This window comes from Ovis canadensis, chromosome 15 (assembly GCF_042477335.2).
Source record: "Ovis canadensis isolate MfBH-ARS-UI-01 breed Bighorn chromosome 15, ARS-UI_OviCan_v2, whole genome shotgun sequence".
NCBI lineage: Eukaryota > Metazoa > Chordata > Mammalia > Artiodactyla > Bovidae > Ovis > Ovis canadensis.
In genome coordinates this window covers 61,077,311-61,100,954 of record NC_091259.1, presented here as the reverse complement: position 1 = coordinate 61,100,954, position 23,644 = coordinate 61,077,311, and the positions used below count along the sequence as shown (strand labels likewise).

The 23,644-nt window shown below is 38.3% G+C and overlaps 1 protein-coding gene and 1 pseudogene across 1 annotated transcript in view; both read right to left on the bottom strand.

The window, feature by feature from the left end:
- Positions 1–23,644, bottom strand: part of RNF169 (ring finger protein 169) — an 88,175-nt gene that overhangs the window by 46,578 nt on the left and 17,953 nt on the right. The window contains exon 2 of the mRNA XM_069553091.1: positions 7,701–7,774. Within this exon, the coding sequence (XP_069409192.1) occupies positions 7,701–7,774 (74 nt within the window). The remainder of the gene's footprint in view (positions 1–7,700; positions 7,775–23,644) is intronic.
- LOC138421014 (glyoxalase domain-containing protein 4 pseudogene) lies at positions 142–3,310 on the bottom strand (annotated as a pseudogene).

The window sequence follows — 23,644 nt, the reverse complement described above, 5'->3', positions numbered from 1 at the left end:
TGAGAGTTCTCCTCTAAATGGACTAATAATGATGGGATTTTTCTAAAATATATCAGACCTTTCAAAGATTAAAATACACAGATCTTTACCACCCCAGCCTCTCTAGCTGTGCAGGAAACAACCAAGTTATGAGAGCATTTATCACATAATGCATGCATTAGGCCTCACAAGTGTTGAAACAGGAAACACTAATGCTTGTTACACATGATGTCTTCAGTTAACCTGAAGCCTTGTTTTATTTTGTGAAGCAAACCATTCATCATTTTCATCTTCTGCCATGGCATCATCCAATAATCTGCTTCTCTCTGGATCCATCTTTTAGAGTTTTCAAAATGCTTCATCTCCCACAAAGCAAATTTCATGTCCATCAGGGCCAGGCAGAATGATCACTTGCACTGTTGCTTTCCCTAGAGTGTCCAGACTCACAAGAGAAAGTCAGAATCCCCCGGTTCTCCCATTTTATCAAGTCTTCTGACAACTCTTTCTAGGGGCAAGAAAAGGCAATTTGTCCAAAAGCTGCTGCAAGATCACTGCCTCCTAGATGTTCTATAGCTCCAGCTTACACTGGTTATCAGCAGAGCCCAACAAAGTCCTCTGCTTCTTTTCATCTTTTTCATAAACTTTCATTCCTACTAAATTATACCAGCAGCCAAAGGACTTCTCAAGATCAGACTCTGGAAGAGTTACTTTTAATATAGGATCTGTCTGCGGTGGACTGCAGTTCTGCAAACAGAATTTATATCCTCCAGGGGCTTTGGTTTCAAAAACACCTTCTGCAACCTCATTGAATGGCCACTCCAGCTTCCTGGCATTGTTGACGGCCTGGCTAGAAGAGTGAAAAAGTTGGCTTAAAACTCAACATTCAGAAAACTAAGATCATGGAATCCAGTCCCATCACTTCATGGCAAATAGAGAGGGAAACAATTGAAACAGTGACAGACTATTTTCTTAGGCTCCAAAATCACTGCAGATGGTGACTGCAGCCATGAAATTAAAAGACACTTGCTCCTTGGAAGGAAAGTTATGACCAACCTGGACAGCATATTAAAAAGCAGAGACATTACTTTGCCAACAAAGGTCCATAGAGTCAAAGCTATGGTTTTTCCAGTCGTCATGAATGGATGTGAGAGTTGGACTATACAGAAAGCTGAGCACCGAAGAACTGATGCTTTTGAACTGTGGTGTTGGAGAAGACTCTTGAGAGTCGCTTGGACTACAAGGAGATCCAACCAATCCATCCTAAAGGAAATCAGTGGTGAATATTCATTGGAAGGACTGATGCTGAAGCTGAAACTCCCAATATTTTGGCCACCTGATGTGAAGAACTGACTCATTGGAAAGACCCTGATGGTGGGAAAGACTGAAAGAGGGAGAAGGGGACGACAGAGGATGAGATGGTTGGATGGCATCACCGACTCAATGGATATGAGTTTGAGTAAACTCCAGGAGTTGGTGATGGACAGGGAGGCCTGGGATGCTGCAGTTCGACGGGGTCGCAAAGAGTCATACACGGCTGAGCGACTGAACTGAACTGGCTAGAAGCGAGTGTGATAATCACGAAGTCATTGTCAAGTTTTTAGTCTCCGATGCCCTAATTGTAAGTCAGTTCTACAACAAAATGATCAGCCTCAGGTCCAAATCCATCCATCGTTTTACTTCATTTCCCATCATTAAGGCCTTCATTGCCAGGACATCATGATAGAAATGCCGTTAGGAAATGGTTTTCCACTTTGAACATGAAGTGCAGAACCCTGCAAGTCACCATGACCTCCTACAGTACCCACCCCTCACACGTACAGTGCCACACCACCCACAGATGATCCCAGCACAGTAGTCCCAGTGGCACTTAAAAAATTAGAAGCTTGTGCATCCATAATTGTCTCATTTTCTTATCTAAATTGGTAAAATGGTATACCACCCAATGACAGTAGACTACACAAATAATTTGTGAGAGTTGTAGGACCTCTGGCCTCTTGGTGCTTCCTTAATCTTTCCCCTGTGCTCATTCACTTTAGTAGGATCACACTCTCTGCAATCCGAAGGACTGTAACCTGCCAGGCTCCTCTGTCCATGGGATTCTCCACACAAGAATACTGGAGTGGGTTGCCATGCCCTCCTTCAGGGGAAGCTCCCAACACAGGGATAACAAAATTCTTTCCCCAATCAATGCAACAAGATGGAGGGCTGAGCACATTCTAATATTCTCCTTCTGCTTAAAACAACATGAAATGTCAGGAAACTTCTCTTTAATGGAACAGATCTATAAAAGTACAGAAAAAAAATAGCATGCCATTAGCAAACAAGATCACAAATATGCAGAAGATGGAACTAGTTTTCGCACTTAAAGGTGTGAAATTGCTAAATAAGCAATTCACACACACACAAAAAAGAAATGGCCAGTAAGCACAAGATGCTCCTCCTCTCTAGTAATTCAGGAAATGTAAATGAAAACAATGAGATATTTCATTCAGGAGAGAGCAAAATATTAAAAATAATGAAAAGGGACTCTTTTTTACTGTTGATGAGTTAGGTTGAAAAAGTCTTTTTAATATCCACCAAAATACAAAGTGTATATACCACTTGACCCACACTTTCACTTCTAGGAATCTAACTTAACATTTGCTCAGACATATTCACACATGTTTAGTGCAACATCTCTTCAAAATTGGGGAAAATGGGAAACAATTTAAATGATTAGTGGTTAAATGAATTACGTACGCCTCATCCACACTATGAAGTATCATTCGGTATGAAAAAAGTACCTGTATGAAAGCACTTGCTTCCCATCCACACATACAAAAAAAACATACCATCAGAAAAAAAAAAAAAAAAAAAAAAACTGGCTACAGAATAGATCATATCTTTCCTCAAAACTCCTAGGTTCTTTGAAGTCTTTACCATTAGACTGTAACACTCAAAACCCTTCTCTGGGGTAGTCACCTACTTTGCCTGTCAACTTCCCTTATTCACAGAAAACCTCAGCACCCAAGTTTCTGCCCAGATGCTCCAGTGATCATTCCTGAAGATTTCAATAGCAGTATTTTCTCTCAGGTTCTTCACTTCCTTCCAGATAAATCTTTTCTTCCATCCTATCTCAGTTACCTCCTCCCATAATCATACCCCAAACTGTCATGCTCAATAACTAAAACTACGTCTCAGCATCACATTTAAGCCTCTTACATTTAGACTGCTGCTTCTAGGTTTCCAGCTTCACTAATATGCTAGTCACCCTACTTTCATAATTCTTCATCACCGTCAAAACTTCCAGTCCACCAACTCTACCACTCTCACTGCCCACCATGCCCCTCATGTTCTCAATTCCTTCCTCAACCAACCTTTTTAAAGTAACCACAGTCCAAAGTTACAACTTCCTCGCATACACCTTCAGGCCCACTGCACCACTCCCTCTCATGCTTCTTAGCATACTTACGAATCCTGGCTAAACCCAACCCATTGCTTACTCCGTGTTCTAATTGGTCTTGTTTCCATTTTTGTCCCATGAGGCAGAGACAGCTAGCTGCCTACCCAGTATTCATTTTTTCATTTCTTACTAAAAGAATCCTAATTTTACTGAGGAAGCTAATGTACCCAGCTAAAACACTGTGTTTCCCAGCTTTCCTGACAGCCACAGGGAGTCTGTGACACTGAACTACAAAATATAGGCGAAGTCACTGGGTGGGGCTTTGGAGAAAGCTCTTTAAAAGACCAAATTTAGCTGACATATGCCCTTCTGCCTTACCTTCTATCTAGATGGAGTTCTAGAGAAGGATCAACTATCTCACACCACAAGGAGACAGGCACACTAAAAGATGTCTAAACAGAAAAACAAAAGGACCCTGAACCTCTGATGTCCTAGAGCTGCCTATCAGTCCTGGACAGTTTACCTCCAGCTTTTTTGTTACTTGAAAAAATAAAACTCCTAATTTATTTGAGTCATTATGTTGGGGTCTCTACTGCTCCGCTTAGTTGCTCAGTCGTGTCTTACTCTTTGCGACCCCATGGACTGTAGCCTGCCAGGCTTCTCAGTCCATGGGATTCTCCAGACAAGAATACTGGAGTGGGTTGCCATTTCCTCCTCCAGGGAATCTTCCCGACCCAAGGATCGAACCCAGGTCTCCTGCACTGCAGGTGAATTCTTTACCATCTGAGCCACCAGGAAAGCCCAAGAATACTGGAGTCTCTACTATTGATAGTAAGTACAATTCCTAATTCCTAGCCCCATTACAGTTTATTCCCCACAAGGCAAATAGAGACCGTTTAAAAGTATGAAAGCGAAAGTCACTCAGGCATGTCCGACTGGTCCATAGGATTCTCCAGGCCAGAATTCTGGAATGGGTAGCCTTTCCCTTCTATGGGGTATCTTCCCAACTGAGGGATAGAACCCAGGTCTCCATTATTGCAGGCGGCTTATTTACCAGCTGAGCCACAAGGGAAGCCCAAGAATACTGGAGTGGGTAGCCTATCCCTTCTCCAGTGGATCTCTCTGACCCAGGAATCGAACTGGGGTCTCCTGCATTGCAGGCAGATATAAGGAAGATCATATTACTGGCTTCCCATCACACTTGAAATAAACTTAGGGTCCTTACCAGGCAACTAGGTGGTCTCTGATATGGCCCTCCTCTCTCTCGCAACTCACATCATACCAAATCCCCATATCGCACTTCCATCCACAACTTGTACACTCAGTTCCAGCCAAGTGAAGAAGTCGCTCAGTCGTGTCTGACTCTTTGCAACCCCATGGACTGTAGCCTATCAGGCTCCTCTGTCCATGGATTTTCCAGGCAAGAGTGCTAGAGTGGACTGCCATTTCCTTCTCCAGGGGATCGTCCCAACCCAGGAATCGAACCCGGGTCTCCCGCATTGTAGACAGACGCTTTACTGTTCCAGCCAAGGTGTTCCTTTAACAAGGAAAACCTGTTTCCATCTCAGGGCCTGTGTATTTGCTGTTTCCTTTGCTGGGAATGCTCTCTCCTCACAACTTTACTTGGCTTGCTCCCTCACCCCTTCCAGGTAGCAACTCAAATGTTGCCTTCTCTGACATTTTCCCTGATCCCTGTATTAAAAACAGTCGTTTTGTGTCTCAAGTTTCCCTTCCACTCCCCTGTAACTCTTCCTACCTTACTTTATTAATATATATTAAATACTTTTTTGCTTATTTACTGTTCATCTTTCCCACTAGAATGGAATCTCCTTGACAGCAAGAACCTTGGGTGTCTTTTCTAGCATCATATCCCTAGTACTTGGCACACAGTAAGGACATAATAAATATTTGCTGAATAAATGAATATACATCACGATCTCATTTATACTGAAAAAGACTAAAGCATATGTGAGTGTGTGTGTGTAAGTACATTAAAAATCTAGGATATACACGAAACAGTTGATGCTAGGTATCTCTGGGGAAGAGAGTGGAAAATAAAAAAAGAAGAACTTTCACAGTTTGCTCTGCATATTTTTGCATGAAAAAGACAAAATTAGCTATAACACATGACAGGAAGAAAATTTTAAACATATTTAGAAATATAAACCTATTTATAGAATCATAAAATTTAAACACTCATAGCAACCTCAGTAAGCATAACACTACACCATGGGTAGAAGGATCTATGATTACAAGCAAACATCTTTTAAAAGACCTAGAATCAGGGGAATAAAACTTCCTGATAACTTTTTTATAGCCTTTATAAAGGTTTTACTGTCATTTAAACAAAATAATAAAGTATACTAAGCAAAGTGTATTGTACATCAAATTAGTAATGAGTTGTGTAGAATTAATTTCCATCACTTGCTCAGTAAAAACTTTTAAATATCTCCCTTCCCTAGGGATTCATCTAGATAATTATATATTTGTTTTGTTTCAGAAAATAAGCATTCTAAAAGACATCTTTTTTATCAAGTTCTCCATCCAAACGTCTAGTATCTTAATTTTTTTACTTTATGGAGGCATTATTTTTACATGTTATATAATTCATCCATTTCAAATATATAATTCAATGATCTTTAGTAAATTTACCAAGTTATGGAACATACCATAAATCAGTTTTAGAAACCTTTATCGCTGCAATAAAATCTCCATGCCCATTTACTGTTAACCCCCATTCCCACCTCTACTCAATCAGCATTAATCTACTGTCTCTACACTTTTGTCTATTCTATACATTTTCTATAAATAGAAACATACAATATGTGGTTTCTTTCATCTGATTTCTTTCACTGAGCATCTCTTCCAGGTTCATCTATTTGGTAGCACATGTCAATGTTCCATTCCTTTTTGTTGCTGAATAGTATTCCACTGTATGGTTATGCCACAATGGTGGCGTATCCGCTATAATTTGGTTCTACAACTTGGATTTCCATTTTCCAGATAATACAATGGGTGAAGGATAACTTGGGTACTTGGGGAAGGGGGGCAGGGAGACTCTATGGCTAAATTTATTCAACACAATGACATAGGTGAGTGCTTTTCAATTCCAATCCAGTTTATACAGAATGAGATTGTCATGGCTTCACTCAACAACATTATGCTATCAGTCACTTTTAAAACTATTTTTTCTGTCCCTCCCTCCTAACAGGAACAAAAGGATAGTTCTCCAAGGTTTCTTTCTCTCTACTAAGGTTTATAAAAAATCTCTACACTTACTATGCCTTCTGCTTTACTTCTTTTTTCTACCTCTGAGTCCTTATTTTCTCATTATATTCAAGCTGGTAGCTTTAAAATTTCCATATTCTCCAAATTTCTAAAAAGTTGCATTAAAACTAAATATCTGCATATTCTGGAATCTTATTTAAAAGAAATCTGTGGTTCTCTTCATGTAGCCCCTGAGAACAATTACTTTCTATGTAGAAAAAAGCTTTGTAACTGATTTAAAATGAAAAACAAAAAACTCACAACTCTAATATAAAAGGAGCAAGTGGGTCCATGTCAACATTTGACACTCTCATTTAAAAGGAAAGATCAAATATATAGTAATTAAGCACAGTCTTTTTTCGCTTCTCTTTCTCTTTAACATGACCTTTCATTCAGTCTAAAATGCCACAATAATATTGTCTTGCCTCTGCTTTACGATGATGTCCGATTCAGATTAAGTGGGTTATTTGTCTTTATAAAATATTAAACATTTACATGTAGAGTGATTATCTAACCATTATGATCTTAGGTAAGGGATGGTGGTTCAGGGAGAAGGCCGGGGAAGGATAATACAAATCTTATACTTCTTATAATCAGACTTTTTGAAGTTTTAATTTTCCAAATGATTCCCAGACTATTAGCTTGAAAACATCAAAAATAAGATGATGTGGACACAGCTAAAAGCTTTCCCGATGGTAAATGTTCTCTAACTAGAAAATTATTCCACTACCCCTTTATCAGTCTAAGTTACAGTTCTTACAGAACACACGTAATTAGAGTAACCTTATAAGATAATGAAAAATAATACAAGCTATTATTACTAAAGGTTAAATGTTAGCTTTTAACTAACATTTAAATGCCAAGAACTCCTCTCCTGGTAGCCAGTTACTGTGGCAGGTATATGATACGCTCTGTGAGCTACATTATCATCTGTTTGCTATAATGCAGACAGGTTCTACGTTATCAATTTTTAAATTACCTATTAAATTTAAACTTCCACTAAGTACTCTTTATTGTCATTATTCCAATTTACTTTAAGAAAATGAATGGCATAATAATATGTATACTATACCTTTTTCAGGCTTTCATATTCCTCACGGAATTCCCCAGGCTTGCTTAATTTGATTGGTGCTCTGAATATAAACTCTGGAGAAATGAGAAAAGAAAACACATTTTAACAGAACCTTCTAGGAACGAACCAAGATCTTGTCCTACATCATAAACCACATAAAAACTGTGGTCATCTTCCCACAATTTGAAAATTCATTCATTCATTTAACCAATACTCATTAAAGGGTATAAACCAGGCACAGTCCTAAGCACCGGGGAGAAGCACTGAAAAAATAAAGTCCTTGCTATCATGGAGCTTACAAGATTGTGGAGGGAAACAGACAAGTGTGTGTGTATAATACCGCTGATGGTACTAAGGGCTATGAAGGAACACAACATAAGATGGAAGGAAAAAACAGTACGCAGAGTGGTCTGAAGGGTCTCACTGATAAAGGTAACATGGTAAAAGACCTCAAGGAAAACTATATTTAAAGCTCTTAGTTCGGGACTTCCCTGTCAGTCCAGTGAGTAAGACTCTGTGCTTCCACTGAAGGAGGTGCAGGTTTGACTCCTGACCCAGAAACTAAGATCCCGCACACTGCGTCACTGGCACGGCAAAAAGTTATTTACTTAATTTTTTTTTTAAAGTTCTCAGTTAAATATTACCAAGTGACATTTTTAAGCTAACGTTTTACTCATACTGTTTCTACTTCTTTTTCAACACTGCCAACAGAGTACAACCTATAAATATTTTCAGTAAATACTCTGATTTTTTTTTTATCCTCAAAGCCTTCAGCAGTTTTGATCAGCCTATAGAATAAAGTCAAAACTCTTCAATGTCACTGAAGGTCTTCCAGAGACTGGTCACAACGTCATCTTTCTAAAGCACTGTCTCTCTCAACTCTTGACTACCTAATTACAATATATATGCCACATATTTCTAAACCTTTTATGTTGCTTTCTCGGCTGAAATTCTGTGTTCTTCTCTTCTCTATATATAGTTTTAAATCCGAGATTCCAGACCCACAAGAGGCACACAATACACATTGGTTATATAAAAAATAAAAATCCAACTTAGGAACAAATAAACGGTAAGTCCTAAATGCTATAAAAAGGAAGGAGAAAACACACACTTCAGCCTTCTTACATGTACATGACACTTCTATACACCCCCATGTATATATTTAGTGACTTAAACATGGTATTTAAGACTTACTAATAATTCTACATCCATTCAGGTTGATAATATCTGTTGTAGAAAAGTGGGCTCCTCAAAAAGGTGACTTTCATCCTTTTTCAGTTGTCTCAACTACTTTAGAAAGACTCATTTACACCAGAGAAATGTGGAAGACCCTTAGACAGAAACACTGGACCTAATGCAGATGCGGAAAACAGGAACTTAAAGCTGTGCCAAACAGGAGAGAATTATTAGACCCAGGGCTTGGGAGGAAAACATTCCATCACCTTCATCCACTTAAAAAATAAACTCCTGATGACTATCTTAATCATATCGCTTAAGAACATTTCTAATTATAGGCAAATAGTATTCAAAAGCAGGTGCTCTAAAAGAGCAGTGGAAAGGGAAGAGAAAAGCAAAACCCTTAAGACAAAAAAAAGGAAAATATTTTTAACCCATTTATGAAGAACTTATTCCTGAACAATATTTCATATACATTTTCTCAGTGAATCTTCACAGAAACTTTGCAAAGCAGGTATTATAACCATTTTACAATAAGGAAAATGAGGGGTTAATGACTTCCCCAAGACCACAGAACTAGTACATGGCAAAATTAAGAGAAAAAGAATTAAGGTATAAAGACGGAAACTATATATGATGAAAAAATGAACTCATCAAGAAGATACAATAATTATGAACTTGTATGAACCTACCACAGAACAAAACAATAAGACTATAAGAGAAACTAATAAATCCAAAATTATAGTAAAAAATTTTAACATATCCCAATTCAAAACAGATCAGGCAGAGCAAAGGTAATAAAAATACAGAAAAATTGAACAATAAAGTTAACAAACTTGATTATGTATTTATGAATTCAATGAACAAAATATATATTCCTTAAAGCAACAAGGAACAATTAAACACACACTAGGTCTCAAAGAAGTTATAAAAATTTTCAAAGAATTCATATTATACAGACTTTGCTCTTGGATTTAACTGCCATTTTCCAAGCCAAGTTCTGTAGCTACCTGGCTGATAACTTTAGCTTACCCAATATTCTTTCTCAATAAATTCCTTTTCTGCCAGAGTAGACTTCTACTGATAACCACCACTGGGAGGGGAGTTTGGGAGAGAATGGATTCATGTATACGTATGGCTGTCCACCTGAAACTACCACAACATTGTTAATTAGCTCCAATATAAGTGGTTTAGTCGCTATGTCATGCCCAACTCTAGCGACCCCATGAACTGTAGCCCACCAGGCTCCTTCATTCACGGGATTTTTTTCCAGGCAAGAATGCTGGAGTGAGTTGCCGTTTCCTTCTCCAAGGGATCTTCCCGACTCAGGAATCAAACTCTCGTCTTCTGCACTGCAGGCAGATTCTTTACCAACTGAGCTACCAGGGAAGCCAATATAAAATAAAAAGTTAAAAAAAAACAAACTAACAACTACAGGCTGACTATTTTTCACATGGTACTATGAGATGATTCAGAAGCAAAACTCAAAACTGGTTAAGGAAAAAAAAGAGAGAGAAGACAAATCACTCCTAAGGATAAAAATGAGGACCAAATTAGAGGTATGAAGTGACTTTAAATCTCCAGTAACTATTAAAACAACATTACAATGAGTGATCTTGCATATGAATTGTTTTGCGTATCTACAAGTATATCCATAGATTAAGTTGCTGGAATCAGAACTGCTCTAAGTCAAAGAATATGTGCTTCTGTAATTTTGGCAGACAATACCAAATCCCCCTTCATAAAGCCTGTGCACAATTATAGTCCCCACAGTGATGCATGAGACTGCAATTTCCTCACACCTTTGAAAGCACAATGAGTGCTGAAATTGTTTAGCTTTTCCAATCTAATTGGTGAAATTCTGTACCTTATGTGCTTAATGAATGAAACTGAGTACTTTTCATATATTTGAGTAATTTACATTTCCTTTGATATGAAAAGTATATACATTTCCTTTACTCTTGTTGGAGTTAACTTCTTCTTCCAGATTTGTTAAAGCTGTATGTAAGAAAAATTACCCTTGTGTCACATGAAGAGCAATACTTTTCTCAGTTTATCATCTGTCTCGACTTTGCTTACAGTGGTGATTTTTGTGTAGTTATATTAACCAAACTTCTCCTTTATGACTTTTGCATTTTGCATCATATTTGGAAAGACCTTCCTCGGGCCAAAATATAGTAACAAATTCTATCACAGTTTCTTCTGGTACTAAGTGTAAGCCTTCTCATATCTACTTTTAAAAATTCTAAATCTATATTTTTATTTGGAAGCAACATAAGGAGCATACTCTTATTCAGGCTTTTAATAAGTCTACTATCCAACACAAGGGACCAAAAATACTTTAGTGACAGACTAATAAAAATGATTATAATTTTTACTTACTGTTAGAGAATTTGTTTTCTTTAAAACAATTCTTGATGGCATTTAGAAGAAAATGCCCAAAGAGCCTAACATCTTTATTATATAGTGTAAATAATATAAAATTAAAAGCCTGATCCCAAACTTAAAAACTTCCAGAGTCTCAGATAAGTAAGTCAGTCTTAACTTCCTCTTCTAAAAATCAGAAAAATACCTACTACGACAGCCAAGTATGAGGATCAAATGAATATAATGAAAGTGAAAACACTTTGTAAACTATTTTCAGACAGTAGAGTGGCATGCAGTAGAATCTAATAACTATAAAACTGCCTCTCGTATTGACGAGATTAAGATATGGTAGTTCGGTCTTGTTTATTTGCAAGTACAACTTAAGAGAAACGAAGATAATTACCCAACTGCTTTGATACATTTATTATATGAAAAGTTAAATTCACTTTGGGATACTTACTAAGAAATCTCAAAGTTCATATATAAGGCCAAGTAAGAACTCAGCATACTGACAAAATATTCCTATGCCTTGACTTGACTCATTTGAGGGTAAACGGTAATGACAAGGGTAGGATTAATTTCTACTTACCAAGATTAGTACTGATATAGATTATCTTACTGTTGGATTAAGATTAATGAATCGATGCTTTAAAGATAAAAAATGCTAAACAGTCACTTTTTGCAACTTCTCCCAACAGAACTGTGCTTCATTAACTGGCATCATGCCCGAAAGTTCAAAAAATTACACAGTCAACAAAGTAATTCTTGAATACAAAAACAGTTAAGCATAAAAGGTCATGAACTGGTCCAATGTGACATTAACTTAAATATTTAAGCCTTTTCCTATTCCAAGGCAAAAATAATTTTTTTCTTCCCTACTGGCTTACAACAAGAACATATTAGGTTCTGACACCTGCTCTGTCAGTTAAGTGAGAGTATCTAGATATATCAAAGATTCTCTTTGCCTTGGTCTCATCTATCAAATGGAAATTAAAATACTGGCCAAATCTACTTCACAGGAATGCAGAGGATCACATTTAGTAGTAGCAGTAATCAATGAAGAATCCCTATAATAAAAGCAGCTAACATTTAATAAGAGCATCACATGCTAAATGCTATATACATATACACACACACAATGCAGAAAAGACAACAATAGCAGGCCTAACTGCCTATCTTAAGGCTTGAGTACAGGGTTAGCCCTTAACTGGTGGCTAGGAAGATTTTGGGAGAGTTCTCAGGCACCCTGATTAGGTACAGGCTCACTGTTACCTAACTGTCTGCATAAACTATGTAGTTATGCTGAATACCTTTTTTCCTGATGGGATTCTGGAATTCTGAAACATGTTAGGCAGACAGTCCCTATATGATCAGCCCCTAATAAAAACTTTGGGCAATAAGCCTCTAAGAAGCTTCCCTGGTTCACACCATTTAACACGTGCAGACACAACTTGTTGCTGGGGGAAATAAGCATGTCCTGTGAGACTCAACTGAGAGAGAATTCTAGAAGCTTAAGCCTGGTTTCCCCTGGACTCTGTCCAATATTCCTTTTCCCTTTGTTGATTTTAATCTGTATCCTTTCACTGCAGTGAATCACAGCCACGACTGGGACTATATGCTGAGTCCTGGGGGCACTGCTAGTGAATCATCAAGCCTGCGGGGGGGCGAGGGGGCAGTGTCTTGGAGCCCTCCTGAGACACAGACACACAAGGCATGGATTAAAATCTCATCAGATCTCAGTTTCTGCTGGAGAAATGAGATTAACTTCTCGAGTGAATGATTCAGCACAGGCTTATCTGGCTTTATGGTGCTTCACTTTCTTACACTTGACAGGTATCGTGGTTTTTACAAATTGAAGGTTTATGACCACCTTGTTATGGTCAGATGATGATGAGTATTTTTAAATTAAGGTATGTACACTGTTTTTCAAACCATGATGCTACTGCCCACTTAACAGACTACAGTGTAGTATAAAACGAACTTTTATGGGCACTGGAAAACCAAAAACTTTGGTTTTATTGCTTTATTGCAGTATTCACTTTATTATGGTGGTCTGGAACCAAATTCTCAGCCTCTCCAAGGTATGCCTGTAATAATCTTCTTATCTCATTTTCATTTACTACTCAATAGGTTTCTCTAAATTCTGAAATACTCTATTATATAATGGGTAAAAGTGCTATTAGGATTTAAACTTACGTAAGTATAGCTATAATATCAAAATAATTTCTTAGAAGCCTTATGAAATATGGTTTCAATCCACCTGGACTATTATGAGAAATGAAGCAGGAAAAAAGGTCAGAGAAATGAAAATCTCCTCTTTTAAATCAAAGTCATTTACAATGCCTCTTAAAGGTTACTGGAGAACATGTATACACTTAACATTTTAATTATACTAAGATATTTATCAATCATGATTAACCTTTCAGGTTCCCTGAATTTTAGTACAGAAAGAATACTAATTTAACAACAAAAAAATAGTTCCTATCTGCTGATGTGGGACTTAACTTTTCTTAATTTTCTCTTTACTTCCCTCTACCTTTCTAGAGTCATATCAACTCCCTCCACTCCAAAAGCTGAAACTATGGTTGCAATGACTGCAATACTATCAAAAAAGGAGAGCAACAGGAGAAAATCTACATGATTTGGTAACGTGATGCCTTTTTAGATAAAATATAAAAGACATGATTCATAAGATAAGTAATTCATAAGACAGACTTCATTAAATTAAAAATTTCTGCTCTGCAAAAGACAATGAGAAGAAAAGCCACAGACTTGAAGAAAACATTTGCAACAGATGTATTTGATATGACTGTTATCCAAAATAAACAAAGAACATCAAAACTTAATCAGAAAACAACCTGATTTTTTTTTAATGGGCAAAGACCTTAACAGACACCTCATCAAAGAAGGTTTAATGTAAAGAAGATGTATCAAAAAAGGCAAATGAAAAAAAAATGCCCAACATCATATGTCATTAGGGAATTACAAATTAAAACAAGATGCTGCTACACAATGTTATGCCTCAGCAGGTAAAAAATCCGCCTGCAATGCTGGAGACACAGGAGATGCAGGTTCAGTCCCTAGGTCAGGATAATTCCTCGGGTCAGGAAGATCTCCTGGAGGAGGGAATGGCAACCCACTCCAGTATTCTTGCCTGCAGAATCCCATGGACTGAGGAGCCTGACGGACACAGTCCAAAGGGTCACAAAGAGTCTAAGCGCGCATACACACACTACATCCCTAATTAGAAGCACTAAAACCCAAATCTCTGACAATACCAAATGTTGGTGAGGATGTGGAGCAACAAGAATTCTCATTCATTGCTGGTAGGAATTCAAAATGAAAGAGTCACTTTGGAAGGCAATCTGGCAATTTCTTACAAACCTAAACATATTTTTACCGTGTGTGTGTGTTTGTGTATGTGTGTGTAGGTTACTTCAGTCATGTCCGACTCTTTGTGACCCTATGGACTTATAACCCATCTGGCTCCTCCGCCCATGGAATTCTCCAAGTAAGAATACTGGAGTGGGTTGCAATACAATCCAGCAATTGCACTCCTTGATATCTACCTAAATGAGTTAAAAACTTACATCCACACAAAAACCTGTGAATAACTATTGATAGTACTTTTGGTCATAACTGCCAAACTTTGGAAGCAACCAAAATATCCTTCAGTAAGTAAATGGATAAATAAACTGAGGTACATACTGTGAAATTATTAATAATCAAAGAAAACTCAGCCAAAATTAGAGTAGGGACAGGCCTGTAGGGGGAGTGCTCATATCCCTCTGTATCTGTCAGTTACTCCAACTAGGAAGAGCTATAAGGAGTACGTCAAGGCTGTATATTGTCACCCTGCTTATTTAACTTCTATGCAGAATACACCATGAGAAACGCTGGACTGGAAGAAACACAAGCTGGAATCAAGGTTGCCGGGAGAAGTATCAATAACCTCAGATATGCATATGACACCACCCTTATGACAGAAAGTGAAGAGGAACTAAAAGCCTCTTGATGAAAGTGATAGAGAAGAGTGAAAAAGTTGGCTTAAAGCTCAACATTCAGAAACGAAGATCATGGCATCTGGTCCCATCACTTCATGGGAAATAGATGGGGAAACAGTGGAAACAGTGTCAGACTTTTTATTTTGGGGGGCTCCAAAATCACTGCAGATGGTGACTGCAGCCATGAAATTAAAAGACGCTTACTCCTTGGAAGAAAAGTTATGACCAACCTAGATAGCATATTCAAAAGCAGAGACATTACTTTGCCGACTAAGGTCCATCTAGTCAAGGCTATGGTTTTTCCTGTGGTCATGTATGGATGTGAGAGTTGGACTGTGAAGAAGGCTGAGCGCCAAAGAATTGATGCGTTTGAACTGTGGTGTTGGAGAAGACTCTTGAGAGTCCCTTGGACTGTAAGGAGATCCAACCAGTCCATTCTGAAGGAGATCAGCCCTGGGATTTCTTTGGAAGGAATGATGCTAAAGCTGAAACTCCAGTACTTTGGCCACCTCATGCGAAGAGTTGACTCATTGGAAAAGACTCTGATGCTGGGAGGGATTGGGGGCAGGAGGAGAAGGGGATGACAGAGGATGAGATGGCTGGATGGCATCATGGGCTCGATGGAAGTGAGTCTGAGTGAACTCCGGGAGTTGGTGATGGACAGGGAGGCCTGGCGTGCTGCGATTCATGGGGCTGCAAAGAGTCAGACACGACTGAGCGACTGAATTGATACACCTGTATCTGTGACAGAAAGGTGTTGCTTACTTTACTATCTAGCAAGAAAAAAACTTCCTTCCACCGAAAATCAACTCTACCAATCAGACATGCAGCAGCTCAACCGATGAGAAGCCTCCATACTTTGTACTCCCAGCTTCCTCCATGGACTCTTTGGCTATTACAGCCCTTCCCAACATCCCTCTTTTCCCTGTAAAAGCAAATTCCCCTTCCTTGTTCTCTGGATTTGCCTCCAGTCTGCCATAGTTTGCGTATCTTAAATTTCAATTTTTCTGGCTATTCCCAAATAAACTCACTTTTGCTGGTAAAATAACTATCTATTATATTTGAAAGCTGATAATCCAGAGAATGGAATATTATTCAGTGCTTGAAAAAAAATGAACTTTAGACACTCATGAAAGAAATTAGAGATGACCCTAACAGATGGAAGGATATACCAGGTTCTTGGATTGGTAGAAATAAATACTCTACTACTGAAGGCAATTTACAGATTCACTGCAATCCCTATCAAATTACCAATGGCATTTTTTCACAGAATTAGAACAAAAAGTTCTAAAATTTATATGGACACACAAAAGACCCCAAATAATCCAAGCAATCCTGAGAAATAAAACAGAGCTGGAGGAATCTGACTCCCTGACCTCAGACTATACTACAAAGCTACAGTAATCAAAACAGTCTGGTACAGCTGCAAAAACAGAAATACAGATCAACAGAACAGGACAGAAAGCCCAGAAACAAACTCACACACCTAACTAATCTATGACAAAGAAGGTAAGACTATACAATAGAGAAAACAGTCTCTTCAGTAAGTAGTGCTGGGAAAACTGTAAAGCTCTATGTTAAAAAAAAAAATGAAATTAGAACACTAACACCATATAAAAAATAAACTAAAAATGTATTAAAGACCTAAATATAAGGCTGGACACTATAAAACTCTCAGAGGAAAATACAGACAGAACGCTCTTTGACATAAATCACAGCAATATCTTTTTTGATCCACTTCCTTGAGTAAGTTAAACTAAGGAATTTGAGGGATTTATGAGGTGTTACTGTACATCCATCCTTGGTAATAAAGCTACCATTCTGGTGAGTGATAGTGATAATCGGGGTAGCTATGTATGTGTGGGGGCAGGGATCATATGGGATAGCTCTGTACGTTCCTCTCACTTTTGCTGTAAAACTAAAACTGCTCTAAGAAATAAATTTGAGGGCAGGGGAAGCACTGCAACAAGATGTCAAAAGAACCAGAAAAGGCAACATCACTCTCCTTAATCCAGAGAAATTAGTCCCAAATCCCACCAATCCCTCCACCAGAACCTACTGGGATTTTCCAAGTGTTTCAGTAGCACAGAAACAACCATTCACCCTTCCTTCATCTCACAGAAAAGAAATACTAGAAACTATTTCAGGTGTCACTGAATGTTGAGTATCTTAGTATTTATGAATCCAGTGGTGGAAATACTTTTTAATGCCTGTCCTCTGACAATCACAGTTGACCCTGGAACAACACATGCTTGAACTGCACAGGTCCACTTATACACAGATTTTTATTTTTTTTCCAATAAATACCTACTACAGAATATGATCTGAGGTTGAATCCAAGGTTGGCTGAATCCATTTATCCATCATAAAGCTACATATAGATTTTCAACTGTGCAAGGGGGTCGGTGCCTCTAATCCTCGCAAAGTTCAAGGGTCAACTGCGCCATGCATAAAAGGAAGAGAAACTCTGTAAGGCTACAATACCCTAAAAATGACAGACACCCATGGTCAATGACCAAAGCTGAGTACTGCTTTCGGTCTAATGTGAACTGTAGGAGCAGCTGTACTTCCTTGATGGTCCTTCCTGAAAAGGATCTTCTCTAGGGTGGTGTGACTGGTTATTAATAAAGGCAAACAAACAAAACAAACTATAAGACTGGTATCTTGCTAACTGTACCAAACCCTCAGGAATAAAGTGTCATTGTCAAAGCATCCACACTCAATACAAAATCAGAAAAAGAACCTCTCTGAACTATACTCAGAAGACACTACCCCGATAACTCTCAAATCCAAAGATACCTATGCTTGAGTTTTTATCCCCGTAGGTTCAGTTTCTTATCAATGCAGCAAAATGAAAAAGAATAAAAAGAACTCTAGCCTTAAAGAGTCCCAAAATCTAGATCCTAATCTGGACACTCCCACTTACTAGTTATTTGTCCTTGGGCAAATAAAAAAATCTCTTTGCTAATTTCCATCTCTATCTCCACCACCAGCATCATTCTGATGACTGGCAGTTATGTAGTATTTTCACTATGCCAGGTCCATTTCTAAGCACTCTATGTATTTTTAATTCATCTAATCTTCTTAATGACCCAATGGGGAGATGCTATTATCCCTATTCTACAGATAGAGAAACTGAAGCACAGAGCATATAATTTGCCCAAAGCCTCACTGCTGTAAGTGAAAGAGCTATGATTTAAACTCAGGCAATCTAGCTCCAGAATCAGTGATTTTATCCATTATTCTTCATTACCTCTTAAACATTTTTAAAAAAAAAAGAAAATGGGAAAAAAAAAAGCTGAACAATCCTATATAATAGTGGGCAAAAGGACATGTACAGGCAGCAGATGTATTTTTATAGAAAAAAATAAATTCAGATGACATTAAAATATGCTCAATTTCACTCAAGATATTAAAAACTTTTAATTTTTACTATTTTATTATGCATTTTCGGCTGCACTGGGTCTTGGCTGCTGCACGTGGGGGCTACTCTCCAATTGCTATGTGTGGACTTCTTATTCTGGTAGCTTCTCCTGTTGCAGAGCACGGGCTCTAAGGTGCTCGAGCTTCAGCAGCTGCAGCCCATGGGCTCTAGAGTGTGTGGGCTTCAGTAGGTGCGGTGCTTAGGTTTAGCTGCCCCAGGGCACATGGAATCTTCCTAGACCGGGAATCAAACCCAAGACCCCTGCGTTGGCAGGTGGATTCTTAACCACTGGACCGCCAGAGAAGTCCTATTAAAAACTTCTGAAACAAAATACTTTTATGTATTAGATTCACATACATTAAAAAATTTGATAAAGACCAGAGTTAGCATGGGTATTCATTATCTTAATGATAATACATATGTACAAAGATATAGAACAAGAATATCCCCTGCAGATCAATCACAATACTACAGAGTGGAGACAACCTAAATGTCCTTCAGTTTCAGACTAACTGAATAAGTTATCAGTGTCTGGCATACAGTGGATCCTTCTCTGTACTGTCTGGTTTTATTCCCGATCTGGTCTCTTGGTTTACATGGTAATTTTTTTTAGAATGCCATCTACTGTGCAATGAAAAACTATAAAGGCTGTGGATGATATTGTACTCCTATAAAAGATTCACCATGTTCTGTGACTGGCAGTCAGACTCAGAGTAAATCACTTCACTATCCAATCAGGACATGAGCTGATTCAAGGTTGGCTGCAGGCTTTGTAAAGCTTGAAAACATCTATCCTAGTTGGTAGCCCTCCCAGTCTAGGGTATTTACCAAGACTGCCTTCCTGGAAGGGTCCTAAACTCTTTTCTCCTCAACGATGAAGAAATGCTGAGACCGCTTTGCTTTTCATTAGCCTTCTGTGGAGCTTTTTAGCCTTTTACCCTGCACCAAGACTTTGCCTCAACAGAAAAAAGGCAGGTGGAGAGGCTGTGGAGGTGGGGAGATGCACCCCCCTTCTCTCTGGGATTTTGGCCTCTCAAGTTCTGGTTAGCTTGGCAGCCCTGAACTATAATTTTTGTATCCCTAGCCCCATGAAGAAAGCTCTGCTGGATTTTTTGCTTCTTAATAGCAATACTCTCCCTTTGCCAAGAATCCACAAAAGTCTGAAGTCCTGGCTGCCTTGGCAACTTACCAATGCCTTCATATAGATCTTTTCTTTTTTTTAAGTCAGGCTTTTCTAGTTATTCTCAGCAGGAGTTTTCGTCTGCGACAGTCTGCTCCATCATAGCCAGAAGCAAAATCTACACTCTTTATAAGCAGTGGAGAAGACAAAGTTTTTATCATGAAACCACAAACCATTACTAAAGAGGGAATAAGCAATGAGGGAGAAGACAAAAGGAGAGAATATTCTTTAGAGAAAGTCAAGAAAGGAATCCAAAAAAGGTAGGAATACATGAGGGCAAGTCCTAGAGAAACTTACAATCTTACAAGGGAATAAAAAAACATATGTGAGTGAAACTACTACAGAATGTCCAAGAGTTATAAAATTGAACAGCTAAGTGCTGCATGAGGTAGAGGTGCACAAGAGCAAAAGGAGGCAATGCATCAACATCCATCTTCTACAACAAAATTGACGTAAGTGCAGAGATGCACAGGAAACAAGAGGCCATTATCCATATTAATCTCAAGGTTACCTGCTTATACTACCCACCAAACCTCTGAATTACCCTCAATAAGGAGAAACTTTAATGTTAAGCATTCCATTTAGAAGTAGGAAGGTGGAAACAAGGGGAGTGAACCACAAACATGGTCTAAAACAAAACTAAAGTGCTTTCCATTTTATCTGTATTTTCAGTTTACCCCTTCTGACTCTCCAAGAGTGCAGATGACAGTCAAGTGGCAACTGTCTTAAACTAATGCCACTGCTTGTTTACCTACTTGCCCAACACAGTAACAATTTACAGTAGGCAATATGAAGAGTGTTTACCTGGAAAGAAGAGGAAGTACAGAGAGAAAGAATTAAAAGCTAATAAAATGTTCATGCCAGATTTTAAGGCTGCTTACCTAAGTACCATAATTAACACTACAGATCACTACTCTAATAACTTAAAGCCATGTTTTAAAACTATCCTTGGCAAAGAATTAATAAAATCAAAGGTCACTGCTTACATACCAAGAAGTTAAAAGATGTTTATAATTTTTGACCTAATAATATCATTTTGTCAACAAAGGTCTGTCTAGTCAAGGCTATGGTTTTTCCAGTAGTCATGTATGGATGTGAGAGTTGGACTATAACGAAAGCTGAGCATTGAAGAACTAACGCTTTTGAACGGTGGTGTTGGAGAAGACTCTTCAGAGTCCCTTGGACTGCAAGGAGATCCAACCAGTCCATCCTAAAGGAGACCAGTCCTGGGTGTTCATTGGAAGGACTGATGCTGAAGCTGAAAAACTCCAATACTTTGGCCACCTGATGCAAACAGCTGACTCATTTGAAAAGACCCTGAAGCTGGGAAAGATTGAGGGCAGGAGGAGAAGGGGATGACAGAGGATGAGATGGCTGGATGGCATCACGGACTCAATGGACTTGGGTCTGGTTAGACTCTGGCAGTTGGTGATGGACAGGGAGGCCTGGAGTGCTGCGGTTCATGGGGTCGCAAAGAGTCAGACACGACTGAGCAACTGAACTGAACTGAATAATTTCTAAGAATCTAAGAAAATAATCTAAAGTATAGAAAAACTTTATACAAGAAGATTTTCATTGCAACATTGTTCACAATTACAAAACAAAGACTGATTATAACCTAAATATCGAATACTGAAGGACTGACTAGGCTAATTATGCAAGTCGCTAGACTGAGTATGCCTTATAATTTCAAACAAGAACATTAAATATGGAAACAGCAATAACAAATGGAAAAGAAACAGCAATATAATTATAGAAGTCACAAAGGGAGAAGAAAATATTAGTGATAACATATCATATCAAGTTATCATACGTTAAGTGTGTAAGAATAATGGAAACCATAATCAGAGATCAGGAAGTTAAAAAGGGAAGTGAGCAGTGAGGAAGAGGGAGGTGCCGTAGGAAGAGAAAATACACCAAAAACAGGCATGAGACTTTCCCCAAAGCCCTTATTAATAGAGCTTATTAGCTAAGACAAAGGCATAAAAAGTTGTAAGAGATTTAAATAATTATAGAGACAATGACAGGTGCAAAGTCACAAGATGGAACAACTGCCAAACGCATCTTACAAGCAAACGCTGCAATAGCTATCTGTAGGAGCAAGAGATCAAAGCCTGGGAAGGAGAGGCAAGGCTTTGGGAAGGTGGAATGAAGCTAAGTCTAACTGGTAAAACTCAGATCAGTTAGAAGACGGAGGAAGAGCAATTCATGTGAACAACAAAGCATGACCAAGAGTGTGATAACACTACTGAACTGCACACTTGAAAGGTTAAGATGGTAAGTTTCAAGTTATGTGTTTATTAACACAATTTTAATTTTTTTAAGCATGAAAGCTGGATAGTAAATAAATATGTTCTACTCAAGCAGAAAGTTTATGTAGGAGAGTGGTATAGGCCAGAAAGGTTAGGTTGAGGCCAAATTAGATAAAGAAATATAAACTCATCCTGTCAACAACAAGGATCATACTACCATATTTAATATTATTAATATAGTAAAACTATTAATAAACAAGAAAACCTCAGTTATCCAGCATGCTTGGGGAACACAATGTTCCTTAAGTTTATGGGGTAACAATGCCAAATTTGGGCAGGATCTTCCCCATACACAGTTACAGCACTTCACCATCCACACATGTCTGCCTGGTAACTTCCATAAGTAGAAAGATCCCAGGCTGTGGAGACCAACCAGACTCCACACTTACACTCAGCACAACACAACTTGTCTAGCCCTCAGTTTCCCCAATCCTCAAATAAATTGTTATAAATGATTAAATGACATGATTTAAAGTAATGCTTTGTACAATGTTGGATATGCAACTGATATTAAATGTTAGATACTTCCTTAAAAGGAAAAATTCTACTTAATCTTTTCAGGGATAGCAATTTCTCAGAATTGTAGGAAAGTATAAGGAATTTATGAAAAAAAATGGCATCAGAGATTTTTTTCCTCTATATATGCTCATTAACTTTTAATGAAAATTAACAATAAATTTTCAAATTCCAAGTTGTATCTTGCTTCCTTAGTTTAAAAAATTAACATGATTTGTAACTCAGTCTGGAAGGAATAATAAAGGAGTCTTAAGCAGCCTAAGGCTTTGTAGACTCATGGCCAGATAGTAAATACCCAGTTTTGCAGACCAAGACACCTTCTCAATTCTACCAGTGCAGCATAAAAGCCGTCATAGGCAATATAAACAAGTATGGCTGTTACAATAAAAATTTACAAAATAAGCAGGAGGCTGGATCTTGCCTGCTGAATGTAATTTCCTAACCCTGGTGCTATAGATTCAATGCTGTGTCCCCCACAAAATTCACACATTGAAACCGAATCCCCAACATGATGGTGTTTGGTGATACGGTCTTGGAAAAGTGAATAGGTCATGAGGGCAAAAAGCTCTCATGAAAGGTTAGGGTGCTTTTACAAGAGACCCCAGCGAGCTCCTCTGCCCCTTCCACCAAGTAAGGACACAGCAAGAAGACAGCCCTCTATGAACCAGGGGGAAGGCCCTCAAGAGACACTGAGTCTACCAGTCTTGATTTTTGACTGCCACACTCTAGGACTAAGAAATAAATTTCTGTTGTTTATAAGCCACCTAGTCCATGGTATTCTGTTGTCACAACCCACATAGATTAACACATCTGGACTACAGAAAGACAAAGTAAGAGAGTAGAATTTGCGAAAGCAGGTATTAAGTAACAGTAGAGTCGAAGTGTGAAGAGTAGAGTCAAGGTGTGAAATTCCTTGTTGAATCCAGCAGCGGCCCAAACAGTAACGCAGAGCAAGGCAGCCCACA